This window comes from Podarcis bocagei, assembly GCF_964188305.1.
Source record: "Podarcis bocagei genome assembly, chromosome: 7".
Taxonomy (NCBI): Eukaryota; Metazoa; Chordata; class Lepidosauria; order Squamata; family Lacertidae; genus Podarcis; species Podarcis bocagei.
Genome location: NC_138132.1, coordinates 92,553,765 through 92,568,783, shown reverse-complemented (window position 1 = coordinate 92,568,783; position 15,019 = coordinate 92,553,765). Strand labels below are relative to the sequence as shown.

The 15,019-nt window shown below is 47.2% G+C and overlaps 1 protein-coding gene across 1 annotated transcript in view; it reads right to left on the bottom strand.

Moving 5' to 3' along the window:
• The window catches only part of PLAT (plasminogen activator, tissue type), a gene marked incomplete at its 3' end in the record, with an annotated part of 32,522 nt that extends 18,910 nt beyond the window's left edge, over nucleotides 1-13,612 (bottom strand). The window contains exons 1-5 of the mRNA XM_081200957.1: nucleotides 13,561-13,612; nucleotides 3,964-4,078; nucleotides 2,896-2,935; nucleotides 980-1,111; nucleotides 430-546 (exon numbers count right to left, since the gene is read on the bottom strand). Coding sequence (XP_081057083.1) covers nucleotides 430-546; nucleotides 980-1,111; nucleotides 2,896-2,935; nucleotides 3,964-4,032 — 358 coding nt within the window. The 5' untranslated portion in view covers nucleotides 4,033-4,078; nucleotides 13,561-13,612. The remainder of the gene's footprint in view (nucleotides 1-429; nucleotides 547-979; nucleotides 1,112-2,895; nucleotides 2,936-3,963; nucleotides 4,079-13,560) is intronic.
• Nucleotides 13,613-15,019: the final 1,407 nt, after the last annotated feature.

The following is a 15,019-nucleotide window of genomic DNA, read 5'->3' as shown; positions in this document are numbered from 1 at the left end:
ATGTAACCCGAGGTACCACTGTATATCCCACATCAAATGCATCCAATAATAGACAAGCAAGGCAGGGGAGAATAATGCCTGCATGCCACCTAGAACTGTTGTAAGGATTACCAAGATGAAAGCCAAATAAAGGCCAAGCATCTGCACAGTGGCTTTCAACCCAATTCAGGGCTCCTTATATTGCAGCCCACAATAAATGTGGTGCAGTGGTTAGAGTGTCAGTCCTGGGAGATTGGGGTTCAAATCCTGTTCGACGCAGAGCCAGTCACTGCCCCTCAGCTTCACAGGGTTGTTGTGTGGATTAAATGAGGAGGGGGAGGCCCCCGTATAATACCTTGAACTCCTTGGAGAAGAAGGTGAACTATAAATGCAATCAATCAATTAATCAATCAATCAGCCATCCAACCACATTGCATACCAATTACTCACCAATCTCACAGCGCTTCCCAGAGAAGCCTGGGCGGCATAAGCAGATGAAGAAGTTAGAAGAGTATAATGCTTGCTTGCAGCGGCCCTCATTGAAGCACTGTTGCCTCCTGCTGCAGGCTGTCAGACAAAGAAGAAAGAGAACCTCAGGTTTCCCCCGCCAGCAGTCAAGTGCTTTCAGTTCCTGGGCCCATAACCTCTTGGGGTGGAGGAGCAACTCAAAGGCAGAGCGGATACGTGGCTTGCAGAAGGTCTTAAGTGCACTACTTGCTGGCCTCTGCAGTTAAAAGGGGTTCTAGGGAGCCACATCGTGGATTGGGCGTTTTCAACTACCCCACTCACTGCCTTTGGAAGCCTTGCAAGTTGCTGCAGGAGGAGGACGACAGTGAGCAACATCACAGGAGAGGTGTTCCTAGGACCAAGGCAAGACTGTCAAGCTCCCGCCATCGGGTCCCAGGGTCCTATGAAAGAAGCTGCAAAAGTTTGGGTCACCCGCTTCATTGTCACATCCTGCACCCAAACTGTCTCCCATATCTACCCATCTAATACCCACCTGTGCCTGGCACGATATGACAAATGATGCTGTTGGTCGCACACCGACAATATTCAAGTTCTTTTTCTCTTTGGCGTAGCCAACTGTCCCTGAACTGGTAGATCTCTTGTGTTACCGGGTCTTTACATACAACTGCAATCAGGAGAGAGGAAGGGCTCTTGAGAAGAGTCCCCCACACCACCACTTCCCACCCTCCAGGCACCAAACTTCCCTTTGTTCCCTGCTCAGCAGCAATGGCGGCTGGAAGTGGGAGGACATAAGCCAGGAGGTCAACAGTAGGTGGTGCCAGGTCGCCAGTGACAGGCAGAGCTTGGCAGGAAGCTGTTACACTACATCCTTCCTTCCTGCCTGGGCAGTCTCCTTTTTCTTTATCCTGCTTCCAAATTGACCACACGTGCCCATCAGGGGTCTATAGCTCAGACAGTACTTTGTACTTTGGTAACTTAGCAGTTTTAAACCTGCCTTCATTTTGCTACTCTAACTCCTGCTTCAAGACCTAGATTATGTAAGTAAATACTACTTTTATTTCTTCACAAAACAATGTTTGTGTGATTGGTGTTTTTAAGGGGGAGAAAAGGAGTAACATCGGGATATCCAGTCTGCCTTAAAACATCCTGGATTATTGTAGTAGAAGGTTAAATTAACCTTGCCTTAGCTTCCAAGTTTAAAAGCTGCAAAGGATGGTGCTCTGATCTTACAAATGTGAACAAGGAAGGATAACGACTAAACAATATATCCTCTCCTAGTGTCCTTGAAAGCAGACTGAGGATGTAGGGCACTGCCCCATATGCCCTCATGAACCAGCCTCCACGGCTCAGCAGTCACCCTCTTTCTGCCCCACTGCTGTCTGTGGGTGATGGGGCCATTTTGGAGCCTGCCACTTGCCAAGGTCCATGTGTGCTGTAAAGGAGAAAGGGAAATGTCCACCTTCTCTTCCAAGTTCTTGGAAATGCTTTCAAACCTTGTCAGACAAAGGGAGGGTGGTAAATCCAAAATATTTTTCCTCCAGGGCAGTGCATTATTTGCATCTGCATAGGGCTGCCACGTGATCGTAACAACTAGACAGTCCCTGTAATACTCATATTAATCAGAAGCAAGCTTCTGCCTGGTCCTCATGGCTGCAGAGAAAAGTTTGAAAAACCATGTAGGGCAGAGCGTCCTGAAGTCCCTGGAGCCTTGGGGGGCAAGGAGGCAATAGCTGGTGATTTTGGCGAGGGGGAGCAATGCAGGATTAGCAGTTGTGCTGCCTGATTTAAGCAGCCTGCTTTCTTCCAGCACACTCTGCAGTTTTAAAGTCCCCAGTGCTCACTCTTGTTGCAAGCAAACGGATCGTGCCATGTGGGTATCCGGGGTCAGCAACTTGGAATACTTGTGCAGCTAGTCCTGCCTGCCCGTGACCGTTCTGCTTTGGCCCTACGGTTCATTTATCCTCAACTTCATAAAACTGCTTGGCATTAAGCAGTGTATGAAATATTAATATTAATGGTGTTTCCTTGTATCCAATGCTAGTCAGGCTCCAAGCAGCCTCATTGAAATTAAAGCAGCTCAGCCATGTCCATTAACGTCCATAGGTCTACTCAGAGTAGGACTAAGCTCTGGATAAATCCCAATATTATCATTAGCAATAGCTACTTTTACGCTACTTTTGGCCTTGCCAAATGAATCCCAACCTTATTCCATTTACAAAACCCAAGTTATGAACAAGTTTTTGAACAAGTTAGGTCACAGATTTCCACGCTTGCTTAAAATTCCAGTTACAGATCCTGAGCACAGAACGGGGCTTAGTTTGGTGTTCTGTGTGGGGACCAAGAGAGCAAAATCAAAAGAGACCACCCAGTTTGTTTGTGTCTCTCTGCTCATAATAGCACACCCCACTCATTCATTTTGGAACTGGGGTGCTAATCCTGGCTACTTACCCTTTGGCCGAGCTCCCAGTGCAGCATAAAAAGAAAATTCCTGCCAAGACACAGAGGGGAAACGTTGGCTTTTTTAAGGAAAGACATTGTCAGAGAAAGTCCTATTTCACAGCTACTTCCTAAGCTCTGGAGCAGCCTTCCCCAACCCGAAGCCCTCCAGATATTTTGGGCTGCAACTCCAATCAGTCCCAACCAGCAAGCGAGAGATGCTTTGCAGCAGGGAGAGCTCCATCTCCTGCCATTCCCAAGTGAAGCAAAATGAGTTACGGGTTCTCAGGTGGTCCCTTTGTTGTTTAACTCACTTAAACACTGTTTTTTAAGAAGAGATAAATTGGCTGAGTAACCTAGCCCCCACCCCACCAGAGAGAATTTGATTGGGTGGAGGTGCCACTGCAGGCTAAGATGGCATCCTGCCTGAGGGGTGAGCCAAGTGTCAATCCACCAGTGCAGAGCACCCCCCCTCCAAAATCCAGGCAGGTGATGTTCCAGAGGCAAGGAGGGGCTGAGTCAGCCCAGGATCTACTGGATCCCAAGCAAGTCCCATTGATGTTGCATGATAGCATGGGGTCCAGTTGGACTACTTCAAGCTGCTGCAACAATTGTCTGCCTCTCCCCCAACACATCTCCGCCCACCAGCCTCTGCACCAGTTAGGATTGCTCCCCCAAACAGTGTGCAGCGCAGGACTTAAAACTAAGCACTACACACCTACAACATTCTCTCTTGCTCCTTCTTGCCGTTCTGGGGGGGCGGGTGTGTAAGGGATTGAAGCAAGAGGCCATGCCCCCTAGTGCTGTCAGGGTTGGACTTTGGGACAGACATCAGCAGCAGGGGCAGAAGGGGTCCCCCAACAGAGCAGAGCTGGCCTTGTAATGGAAGTGAAGCAATACATGACCATCTCAAGAAGCTCCCCATCCCTCAAACCTGCTAAGGTGATTTAAGGGCAGAGTCTAAAATTACCCGACTGCACCGCAAGCTGGAAGTCTGCTTATCCCTCTTCTAATGCGCTGCTAAGGCGGCTGGAAAGAAAAGCCAAAGTGAACAGACAGGTTGGCAGGATGAGCTCTTACCTGGCACTGAATTGTGGCAAATCCTCCCAGCAGCAGGAGAAATGGGGAGAGTCCTTGTCCCAGCCTCATTCTGAAGTCTTTTCAAGGCCTTCTCTTCCAAGTGTAATCAAGAACTCTAAAAGAAAACAGAGGGAGGAGAGAAGGCAACTAAGGAAGACCTAACCCCTCATAAAACTGCAGACCTCTACTTTGAGGAAGGGAGCTGCCATGGCAAACTCTGGCCCGGGAGCTGACTGGCTTCTTCTAGGAACTTTGCCCAAGACTCGTGAAGCACACACAACAACGGATGGCCGGGCAGCAAGAGTGGATCTCTCAGCTGGAGAGCTCAGCCTGGAAGCGCAGCAGCAGCAGCAGCAGCAGAGCATATTTACTGGCAGATTCCAAGCCAGGCGCATCTGCTCCAGCATTTCAGCCCAGTCTGGCTGCTTGCGTTCTGGTCCCTCCCTTTGGCTGGCTGATGAAAGTAGGTTACTTGGCCTGGGAGCAACGGGGCTTGTGGTCTGGGCTCTCTGCTTTCACCTCCTTGACTCACTTCCCTGCAGCCACAACAAGCCTCTTGTAGCCTTGAGTCGAGGCCAAGAGCCAGGCCTTTGACTGCTGCCCTTCTGGTTTAACTCTCCTGCTGCCATATTCATGGCATTGTGCCCACCCCAAAAGAAGTTGTGGCTGTGGGTGCTCCATTATCCAAGTCTTCCTCCAAAGGCAAAATTTATTTTCTCCTTCCCCTTATCCCCATACTTTCCCTATTTTAAAATTGCCCTCTAAAGCTGCCTTTCCAGGCCAGCTCTTTAGGCAAATTGGCTGAAACTGAGGGGAGTTTTGGTCCAAAATTTCTGGATGGAAATTTGAGCCCAAAACCTTGGAGGGCACACGGTTTAGAAAGGTGCTGCCATCCAGCAAGGTCACTGAAGGTTTCTGAAGGCCTCCTTCTGCAGAGCATCTTGGCTGTGAGTCCTGGAAGACTTAACCCCTGCCTTGCCGGCCTTTTCCCACCTGGCCTGGGAGGAAGGGCCCTGACTGACTCCAGCTACAAAAGCTGAGGCTGTTGAAGAGGCCAGAGACCATCTTGGTTTTCTCTTAGCACAGATGCAGTTCTTCAAGCCTGAGCTTTCACAGCCAGCACCAACCACCACTGGCAGGACTGGCAGCAACAGTAGCAGGTATGTTCTCTGTTTAAGACAAGTGCTTTTTTCTGGGGGGACGCAGACCCCTAAACATTTTATGAATCTAAGTTTGGCCTCATTGGGGGGCAGTATTTCAATAGGAGTAGGAAAATGAGAGTAACCCTAAACATATTTTTTAAAGAAAAAAAGCACTGGCTTAAGGTAAAATTTTATTCTCTTGCTAATTGTGCTGTTTTAAATGTGCATTTTATATCCAACTTCCTTCTTTGAAATGTTTAAGTTTTTTTGTTAACTTTGCCGCGTTAAATGCACATTCTGTAGTTGACCACCTTTATAAGGTTTTGTTTTGAAATCTTTAAGGTAATACTTTAGTTTCCTGTTAACTACACTGCTTTGAATTCATACTTTATCTTTGACTTTCTTCAGTAATGTTTTATTCTGGATTGTTATATTTGATGTTTTAATGTGCTATAAACGGCTTTGAGACTTTTTCTTAAAAATATAAAGTGGTATAGAAAAGAAAAGAAAAGAAAACTAATAATACTACTCTGCAAACATTTTATTTGGAGGTCCATAAATACCTGAGTTTACTAGAATCATAGAATCATAGAATCATAGAGTTGGAAGAGACCACAAGGGCCATCGAGTCCAACCCCCCTGCCAAGCAGGAAACACCATCAGAGCACTCCTGACATATGGTTGTCAAGCCTCTGCTTAAAGACCTCCAAAGAAGGAGACTCCACCACACTCCTTGGCAGCAAATTCCACTGTCAAACAGCTCTTACTGTCAGGAAGGTCTTCCTAATGTTTAGGTGGAATCTTCTTTCTTGTAGTTTGGCTCCATTGCTCCGTGTCCACTTCTCTGGAGCAGCAGAAAACACCTTTCTCCCTCCTCTATGTGACATCCTTTTATATATTTGAACATGGCTATCATATCACCCCTTAACCTCCTCTTCTCCAGGCTAAACATGCCCAGCTCCCTTAGCCGTTCCTCATAAGGCATCGTTTCCAGGCCTTTGACCATTTTGGTTGCCCTCCTCTGGACACGTTCCAGTTTGTCAGTGTCCTTCTTGAATTGTGGTGCCCAGAACTGGACACAGTACTCCAGGTGAGGTCTGACCAGAGCAGAATACAGTGGCACTATTACTTCCCTTGATCTAGATGCTATACTCCTATTGATGAGGCCCAGAATTGCATTGGCTTTTTTAGCTGCCGCGTCACACTGTTGGCTCATGTCAAGTTTGTGGTCAACCAAGACTCCTAGATCCTTTTCACATGCACTGCTCTCAAGCCAGGTGTCACCCATCTTGTATTTGTGCCTCTCATTTTTTTTGCCCAAGTGCAATACTTTACATTTCTCCCTGTTAAAATTCATCTTGTTTGTTTTGGCCCAGTTCTCTAATCTGTCAAGGTCGTTTTGAAGGGTGATCCTGTCCTCTGGGGTGTTAGCCACCCCTCCCAGTTTGGTGTCATCTGCAAATTTGATCAGGATGCCCTTGAGTCCATCATCCAAGTCGTTGATAAAGATGTTGAATAAGACCGGGCCCAAGACAGAACCCTGTGGCACCCCACTAGTCACTCTTCTCCAGGATGAAGAGGAACCATTGATGAGCACCCTTTGGGTTCGGTCAGTCAGCCAGTTACAAATCCACTGAGTGGTAGCATAATCAAGACCGCATTTTACCAGCTTCTTTACAAGAATATCATGGGGCACCTTGTCAAATGCCTTACTGAAATCAAGGTAGGCTATATCCACTGAGTTCCCTTCATCTACCAGGCTTGCAATTCTGTCAAAAAACGAGATCAGGTTAGTCTGACATGACTTATTTTTCAGAAATCCATGCTGACTATTGGTGATCACAGCATTCCTTTCTAGGTGCTCACAGACTGTTTGCTTAATGATCTGCTCCAGAATCTTCCCTGGTATTGATGTCAGACTGACTGGGCGGTAATTATTTGGGTCCTCTCTTTTCCCCTTTTTGAAAATAGGGACAACATTTGCCCTCCTCCAGTCTGTCGGGACTTCGCCTGTTCTCCAGGAATTCTCAAAGATGACTGCCAGTGGTTCTGAGATCACATCTGCCAGTTCTTTTAATACTCTTGGATGCAGTTCATCTGGCCCTGGAGACTTGAATACATCTAAACTAGCCAAGTATTCTTGTACTATCTCCTTAGTTATTCTGGGCTGTGTTTCCTTTGCTGAATCATTTCCTCCAAATTCTTCAGGTCGGGCATTGTTTTCTTTATCGGAGAAGACTGAGGCAAAGAAGGCATTGAGGAGTTCAGCCCTTTGTGTGTCCCCTGTTTGCATTTCACCATCTTCTCCTCTGAGTGACCCCACTGTTTCTTTGTTCTTCCTTTTGCTATGGACATACCCATAAAAGCCTTTTTGTTGCTTTTAACCTCTCTAGCAAGCCTGAGTTCATTCTGTGCTTTAGCTTTTCTGACTTTGTGTCTACACGTGCTGGCTATTTGTTTGAATTCCTCTTTGGTGGTTTCCCCCCTTTTCCATTTTTTTGTACACATCCTTTTTTAATCTTAACTCAGTTAAAAGTTCTTTAGATAGCCACCCTGGCTTCTTTAGGCACCTTCCATGTTTCCGTCTCATTGGTATTGCCTGACGTCGTGCTTTTACTATCTCCCTCTTAACAAACTCCCAGCCATCATGAACTCCCTTTCCTTTTAGTATTACTGTCCATGGGATCTCACCCAGCACTTCCCTAAGTTTTATGAAGTCGGCTTTCTTAAAGTCAAGAAATTGAGTCCTAGTATGCTTGGCTGCTCCTTTCCGCTGTATAGTAAACTTCAGAAGAGTATGATCACTCGCGCCTAATGATCCTTCCACTTCTACCCCACTAGCCAGCTCATCAACACTGGTTAGGACCAGATCTAAAATGGCTGTTCCTCTTGTTGCTTCTCCCACTTTCTGGACAATGAAGTTGTCTGCAAGGCCAGTGAGGAATCTGTTTGACCTTATACTAAGTGAGGGTAGCACTGTACTTTTTGATAATGTTTGCATTTTAAAAATCGTATTTATCTACCTCAAGCCTGAGGCAGAAGACTGGAGAAAGATTAATTAAAACCTTTGCTTAAAGGTAGCCACCTGCCTAAGGAAAAGAAAAACCTCCCAAGAGGTTTGCATTTGCATTACTTCATTAAGCTACCAAAGCGAGGCATCAGTCCATCCTGGAACCTGAAAATCAAGGAATGGCTGGTGAGTTTGCAAGCAAAAGGAATACACGTGTTTCAGTTTGCTTATTAGCTTAGGAAGGGCAGATTAGGTTTGCATGAATGAATCTCTCTCCCACAGCCTTATTGAGAAGCTGTCTGCTTTCTATAGGCACAGAACACACACACATTTCTTTTGTCTGTGAAAAGGTTTTGCGAACCCACAAACCACAGACAAAAACGGGATGAGCAAACTCTTCCTTCAAGCAGTGCTCTGCATCCTCCTTGTCTGGCTGGAATATGTCCTTGAAAGCTGATAGTGACTCTCAGCTTGCAGGGATGGAGAACAGAGAAGTAGGGGGGTGTGTGTGTGTGTGTGTGTGTGTGTGTGTGTAAACCAGCCTCCTGTGCAAAGGCAAAATCCACATTTATTGCTCTGCCCCTGCCCCCCACAGCATGTGTCCCCCACCCCAGAAGGCAACAAGGCCCTTGGACAAAGAAGGGGCTGCTCTACACAAAGTGCCGTTTTGCAGGGCCCCACAAGGTCCTTTTCCATGGTGGAATTGCTTCCCAGAGTCTCTCTTACCTCCCTTCCGTACTAGCACTCCAGCAGAGAGACTGAGAGGGCTCAGTCAGTAGAGCAGGAGACTCAGGGTTGTGAGTTTGCGCCCCATGTTGGGCAAAAGATCCCTGCATTGCAGGGGGTTGGACTAGATGACCCTTGTGGTCCCCTCCAACTCTACAATTCTATGATCTATATCCTCTGCACTTTGTAAATGGATTTGAACCTGCACTCTTGCCCTCTGTTTTTAAAAAAATCATTATTGCTGTATTATGGTAGAAAAGTATTACGGCAATTTGCACATCTGAGTGCTTGGCACAAAAAGTTGACCAGCATTTTTTTAAAAAATAAACCCAGACACCACACCTGCTGTTCCCAGTGGCCAATGATGTGCAGAGCCCACTCTCCGTATGCTGGTGCCTGCGCCCTTTTCTCCAGCCAGCAACAAGGATGTTCCAAAAAGATAAAGCAATCTAACTGGATCCACATGTCAGAGATACAGCTGTGTTTACAGGGGTGGAAACTGAGTTTGGCAAGCACATCTCAAGGAAGCAAATGGTTCTAAGAACCCAAAGGCTGCCAGCTCCAACCTGCTTCCTGCCCCCAAAGCCCCTGCCAGCCAGCTCCAAGGATCAGCCCTACCAGTAGGGAGTCAGCCTGATGCTTGTATAAATATAATCCCGTATTAGAAAGAAGGAAAAATAACTTATTGAGCCACAAAGAGAGCTGCTGCATGTAGTTCCCTTAGCAACGCTCTTGCTTCCAGCGTAGGACTTGGCCGAGCCTGAATGGAAATTGGGAGCTCTGTAAGATGCTCTTAAATAGACTGAAAGCAGAAGGTTTGTTTTGAAAGAACTGGTTCCTAGTCTGAATTTAAGGAGGGCAAAGAGCAGACAGCTGACCTTCCTCTGAGGTACCAGAGGACATTGGAAAAATGGGAATCTGCCTTCTGTTGAGGCAGACCGTTGATCCACCTAGGTCACTATTGTTTACACTTCCTTCAGCCCCATCCTGGACCAAATGGAGCAAACAGCACGCAGACCTAGTGGTGGGAGGAAAAAATCCTTAAATAAGAGACACGGGGGAATGATTAATGGACTTCAATGTCTGTACACTGAAGTCCCATGATTGGAATGTAATAATGGAGGGATACAATCTATTTCAGAGAAACAGACCAGACAAGAAAGGAGGAGGAGTGGTGTTATATGTCAGGGATGTGTATACCTGTGAAGAGAATTCCTCGAGAACAGGCGAAGTCCCGGCAGACTGGAGGAGGGCAAATGTTGTCCCTATTTTCAAAAAGGGGAAAAGAGAGGACCCAAATAATTATCGCCCAGTCAGTCTGACATCAATACCAGGGAAGATTCTGGAGCAGATCATTAAGCAAACAGTCTGTGAGCACCTAGAAAGGAATGCTGTGATCACCAATAGTCAGCATGGATTTCTGAAAAATAAGTCATGTCAGACTAACCTGATCTCGTTTTTTGACAGAATTACAAGCCTGGTAGATGAAGGGAACGCAGTGGATGTAGCCTACCTTGATTTCAGCAAGGCATTTGACAAGGTGCCCCATGATATTCTTGTAAAGAAGCTGGTAAAATGCGGTCTTGACTATGCTACCACTCAGTGGATTTGTAACTGGCTGACTGACCGAACCCAAAGGGTGCTCATCAATGGTTCCTCTTCATCCAGGAGAAGAGTGACTAGTGGGGTGCCACAGGGTTCTGTCTTGGGCCCGGTCTTATTCAACATCTTTATCAACGACTTGGATGATGGACTCAAGGGCATCCTGATCAAATTTGCAGATGACACCAAACTGGGAGGGGTGGCTAACACCCCAGAGGACAGGATCACCCTTCAAAACGACCTTGACAGATTAGAGAACTGGGCCAAAACAAACAAGATGAATTTTAACAGGGAGAAATGTAAAGTATTGCACTTGGGCAAAAAAAATGAGAGGCACAAATACAAGATGGGTGACACCTGGCTTGAGAGCAGTACATGTGAAAAGGATCTAGGAGTCTTGGTTGACCACAAACTTGACATGAGCCAACAGTGTGACGCGGCAGCTAAAACAGCCAATGCAATTCTGGGCTGCATCAATAGGAGTAGAGCATCTAGATCAAGGGAAGTAATAGTGCCACTGTATTCTGCTCTGGTCAGACCTCACCTGGAGTACTGTGTCCAGTTCGGGGCACCACAGTTCAAGAAGGACACTGACAAACTGGAACGTGTCCAGAGGAGGGCAACCAAAATGGTCCAAGGCCTGGAAACGATGCCTTATGAGGAACGGCTAAGGGAGCTGGGCATGTTTAGCCTGGAGAAGAGGAGGTTAAGGGGTGATATGATAGCCATGTTCAAATATATAAAAGGATGTCACATAGAGGAGGGAGAAAGGTTGTTTTCTGCTGCTCCAGAGAAGCGGACACGAAGCAATGGATCCAAACTACAAGAAAGAAGATTCCACCTAAACATTAGGAAGAACTTCCTGACAGTAAGAGCTGTTTGACAGTGGAATTTGCTGCCAAGGAGTGTGGTGGAGTCTCCTACTTTGGAGGTCTTTAAGCAGAGGCTTGACAACCATATGTCAGGAGTGCTCTGATGGTGTTTCCTGCTTGGCAGGGGGTTGGACTCGATGGCCCTTGTGGTCTCTTCCAACTCTATGATTCTAAAATGCTGAGATTCTAAGATCCTACAAGTCAAGGATAAGGGAAGTGGTCGTGCAGCAGTGCCTGTGGTGGCACAGGCTGGCTGCCCCTGTTGTTCACAAGAAGCTTCCACTGGCCCATCGAGAGCAGTGCAGTCTACACTCAGCGGCAGCAGCTCCCTGGGGTTTCAGGGCAGGCCAGCCACACCAGGATAGGCAGACGACTGAAGCCAGGACTTTCTGCATGCAAATCTGATGATGTCCTTTGGCACAGAGCTATAGCTGCCCTTCTGTGACTGAGTTAGACCTTCCCCGGGCTTTTAGATTGCATAGTTAGCTGGATAAAGAGTGGCACAAGCAAATACTGACAATTAAATAACAATACAATTACAGTGGTACCTTGGGTTACATACGCTTCAGGTTACAGACTCTGCTAACCCCGAAATATTACCTCGGGTTAAGAACTTTGCTTCAGGATGAGAACAGAAATCGTGCTCCAGCTGTGCGGCGGCAGCAGGAGGCCCCATTAGCTAACATGGTGCTTCAGGTTAAGAACGGTTTCAGGTTAAGAACGGACCTCCAGAATGAATTAAGTACTTAACCTGAGGTACCGCTGTATTTTAAAAAACTTATTTGGGCTCCTTTTAAAAAACCTCATACATACACACCAACACCCACCCACTGTATTCTTGCTTACTGTGTCCTAGTACTGAGTATGAGAAGTAGATCCAAAATCTAGTATTTTGGAGAATGAATTAACTGCGAAGGGTAGAATATACAAAGCAGATGCCCAAGTCCGGCTTAACTAACATGGTCGTCACAAAACTCAAAACTGAACATCTACTGGGTTATTTTGCATTGCATCAGAGTGGGTTGTTGCCTTACTATATTATGTTCTTGTTATACAAGTCTTTTATTTGTTTCCAGAAGAGACCAGCCTCTTTGAGGTACCCACCCAATTCCCTGCCCAAACAAGTGATCCAAAAGAATTGCTGTCCTTGGGGAACTTCATGCTCTTTAAGAACCCTCCTGGGTCGGTCCAAAATCCTACCTAATGCAGCACCTGCTCTTCCTGGAAGCCCCTGAACTGGGCCTCGAGGCAGTGACCCTCTCCCTCACACTCCTGCCTCTGATCCTGGAGATAAATCAGCAGCCACTGATAGTTTTATCCTCCACTGAGTTCAGCAACCAGAGCTACACGCAGCAATCCAACTGCAGTTGCACCACAGATTTGCATTCAGGCATCCTTTTCTCAGCAGTTTTATTTTTTACTCCTTTCTTATTGATCCCCAACATGAAATCTGACTTTTTCACACCAGCTGTTCAGCATTCACACTGAGTTGTCCACCACAAAGCCAAGATCCCTTTAGTGGTCAGTTATTGTCCATTCAGACCACAATCATATACACACACAGGCTCGCAAAGTTGGGATTCTCCCTCCACCCCCTGCCTGTGCAACATTTTACCCCTGCATGCATCAAACCCCATTTGCCATTTGGCCTCCCAGCATGCATCAAACCCCATTTGCCATTTGGCCTCTCCTTTAGAGAGACAATCAGGAAAATCCAGCACCTCACAGCTCACCCTGGACTCTAGGCTATGTATGAGGAAGTTAAAAGGCAAAGTGAGACAATACAGATTCTCTGTGACAACTGTCCATACTTCCATTCTGCTTCCTGCTGTTTCAATTGGTTATTGATCCACATGAGGATGCCTTAGCTCATGGCTGCACCCCACATATAAAAACTTTTAAAACATGTGGTTCCTCCCCAAGAATCCTGAGAACCATAGTCTGTTAAGGGTGCTGGAAACTATCTCTGTGCCAGGTAAACTACAGCTCTTGGGTGGCAAAAGCCATGCGTTTTAAATGTGTGGTGTGGTTGTGACCTTCGTTTACTCAGGACAGGAGCCTTGGGTGAGGGATTTCATGGAAAGAAAGCCCTCTAGATTTCTCATCACCTGAGGAAGTGGGAAGGCTAACAGGCCTTGATACCAGCATCTCACTGGCAAACATAGAAACGCAATAAACAAAATAAATAAAACAGCATTGATTGTGAACAGGCTACACAATAGCAGCACCTGTCTGGGACACTTACAAAATTCCTTGGCCCATCTGTGTCCTGTGCTGACACAGGGCTGCTCTGGGGGATTCACCCACTGCAATGGAGGCCACTACAAAACCTTACGTGGGAGCAACTGGGCATCACAATGATGCACCTGGACAGCCTGGCGTCTCTCTTCACTGCTTCTTTATCTCTCTTCTCATTCAAAGGTTTCCTGCCCTTACAGTCTTCTCATTATGGGTACGGCTCACTAGCAATGTATCAAGAGAGAGAACAAACACATCTTTTAAAGTGTTGCTTTCTAGAAAGGACTCAAATAGCAAAGACTTGAAAAGGAATAGCCATCCAGAAATGGCATAACAGAGAGTCCGAGAAATTGGCTTTAACCAAAAAACCATCCCAGAAGTTGTGCATCACCAGAGGACAAAAGACAAAGGGAGCATTCTCTGCAGTCTGGTGAACCTTTGTTGCCTTTACAAACAAAGGAGAAGATAGTAAATCCAGTGCCAAAGGCAGTCTAAAACCATGTGGACTGGATGGCCTTTAGGGAACATCTGCAAAGGCAGCCAGAACCCTCAGAAAGACAAAACAACATTATGTGACTCTCAAATTCCTGAGTGCTGTCTGTGCAGAAAGGGGAGGAGGGAGTTTTCCCCCTCCCACATATATGTACTTGTAAAGATGTATGATGATAATTTGGATATTTTATTTTTATTTTTAATTATAAACCACTTGGAGGTGGTTAAAAAAATTAAGCAGAATATCAGTTCTGTCCTGGATGCTTTAGCTGAGATCCTTGCATTTCAGGAGCTTGGACTCGATGACCCTTGGGGTCCCTTCCAACTCTACAACTCTGAGATTCTATGAAATAGAATTAATTACAAAATAAAGTGTGGCTTTCAGTTCTATTAGCCGCGATGGCTACTTTCAGTGGCGCTGAAATCTCCAGAGGAGAGATCAGTTTGTGCCTTGATCCATTTATGCCCGGTGCTCGTGGCAGAAGGCATCTATGCAAGAGGGTGCTGAGTGGGAGACGTGGAGGTCCTCCGGGCATTCGCCCCGCGCACGGAAGGTTAGAGGGTCGGGTTCTGTGTCGGCTTCTTCGGACAAGCCGGTTCCCCTCCTGGCAGGGAGGTTGGGCAAGGCGGGGGTCCCCCACAGAAGCAGCCCAAGAGAAGCTTCGCCCGTCCTCCCGGGAGGCGGCGTCGGGGGCTTCCCCGCGGAGGGCGGAATCGAACCTGCCTCGGCCGCCTTCGACCACGACGCCCCGCAGGCGGTCGGAGCTCTGGCGCTGGGGAACGGGAAGGGCGGGCCGAGGCGCCGGCGCCCGGGCTCGCTCGGCTCCGAGGGGCTGCCTGCCTGCGCCCCGAGCAGCCAGGGCCGAGGGGGCATCCCGGCCCCAAGTCCGAGGGGCCGCCCCCTCCCGGCCCCACGCCTGCTTTCACGCGGCCCCCTGAAATCTCCCTCCTCGACTCGGAAACAAGCAGCACGT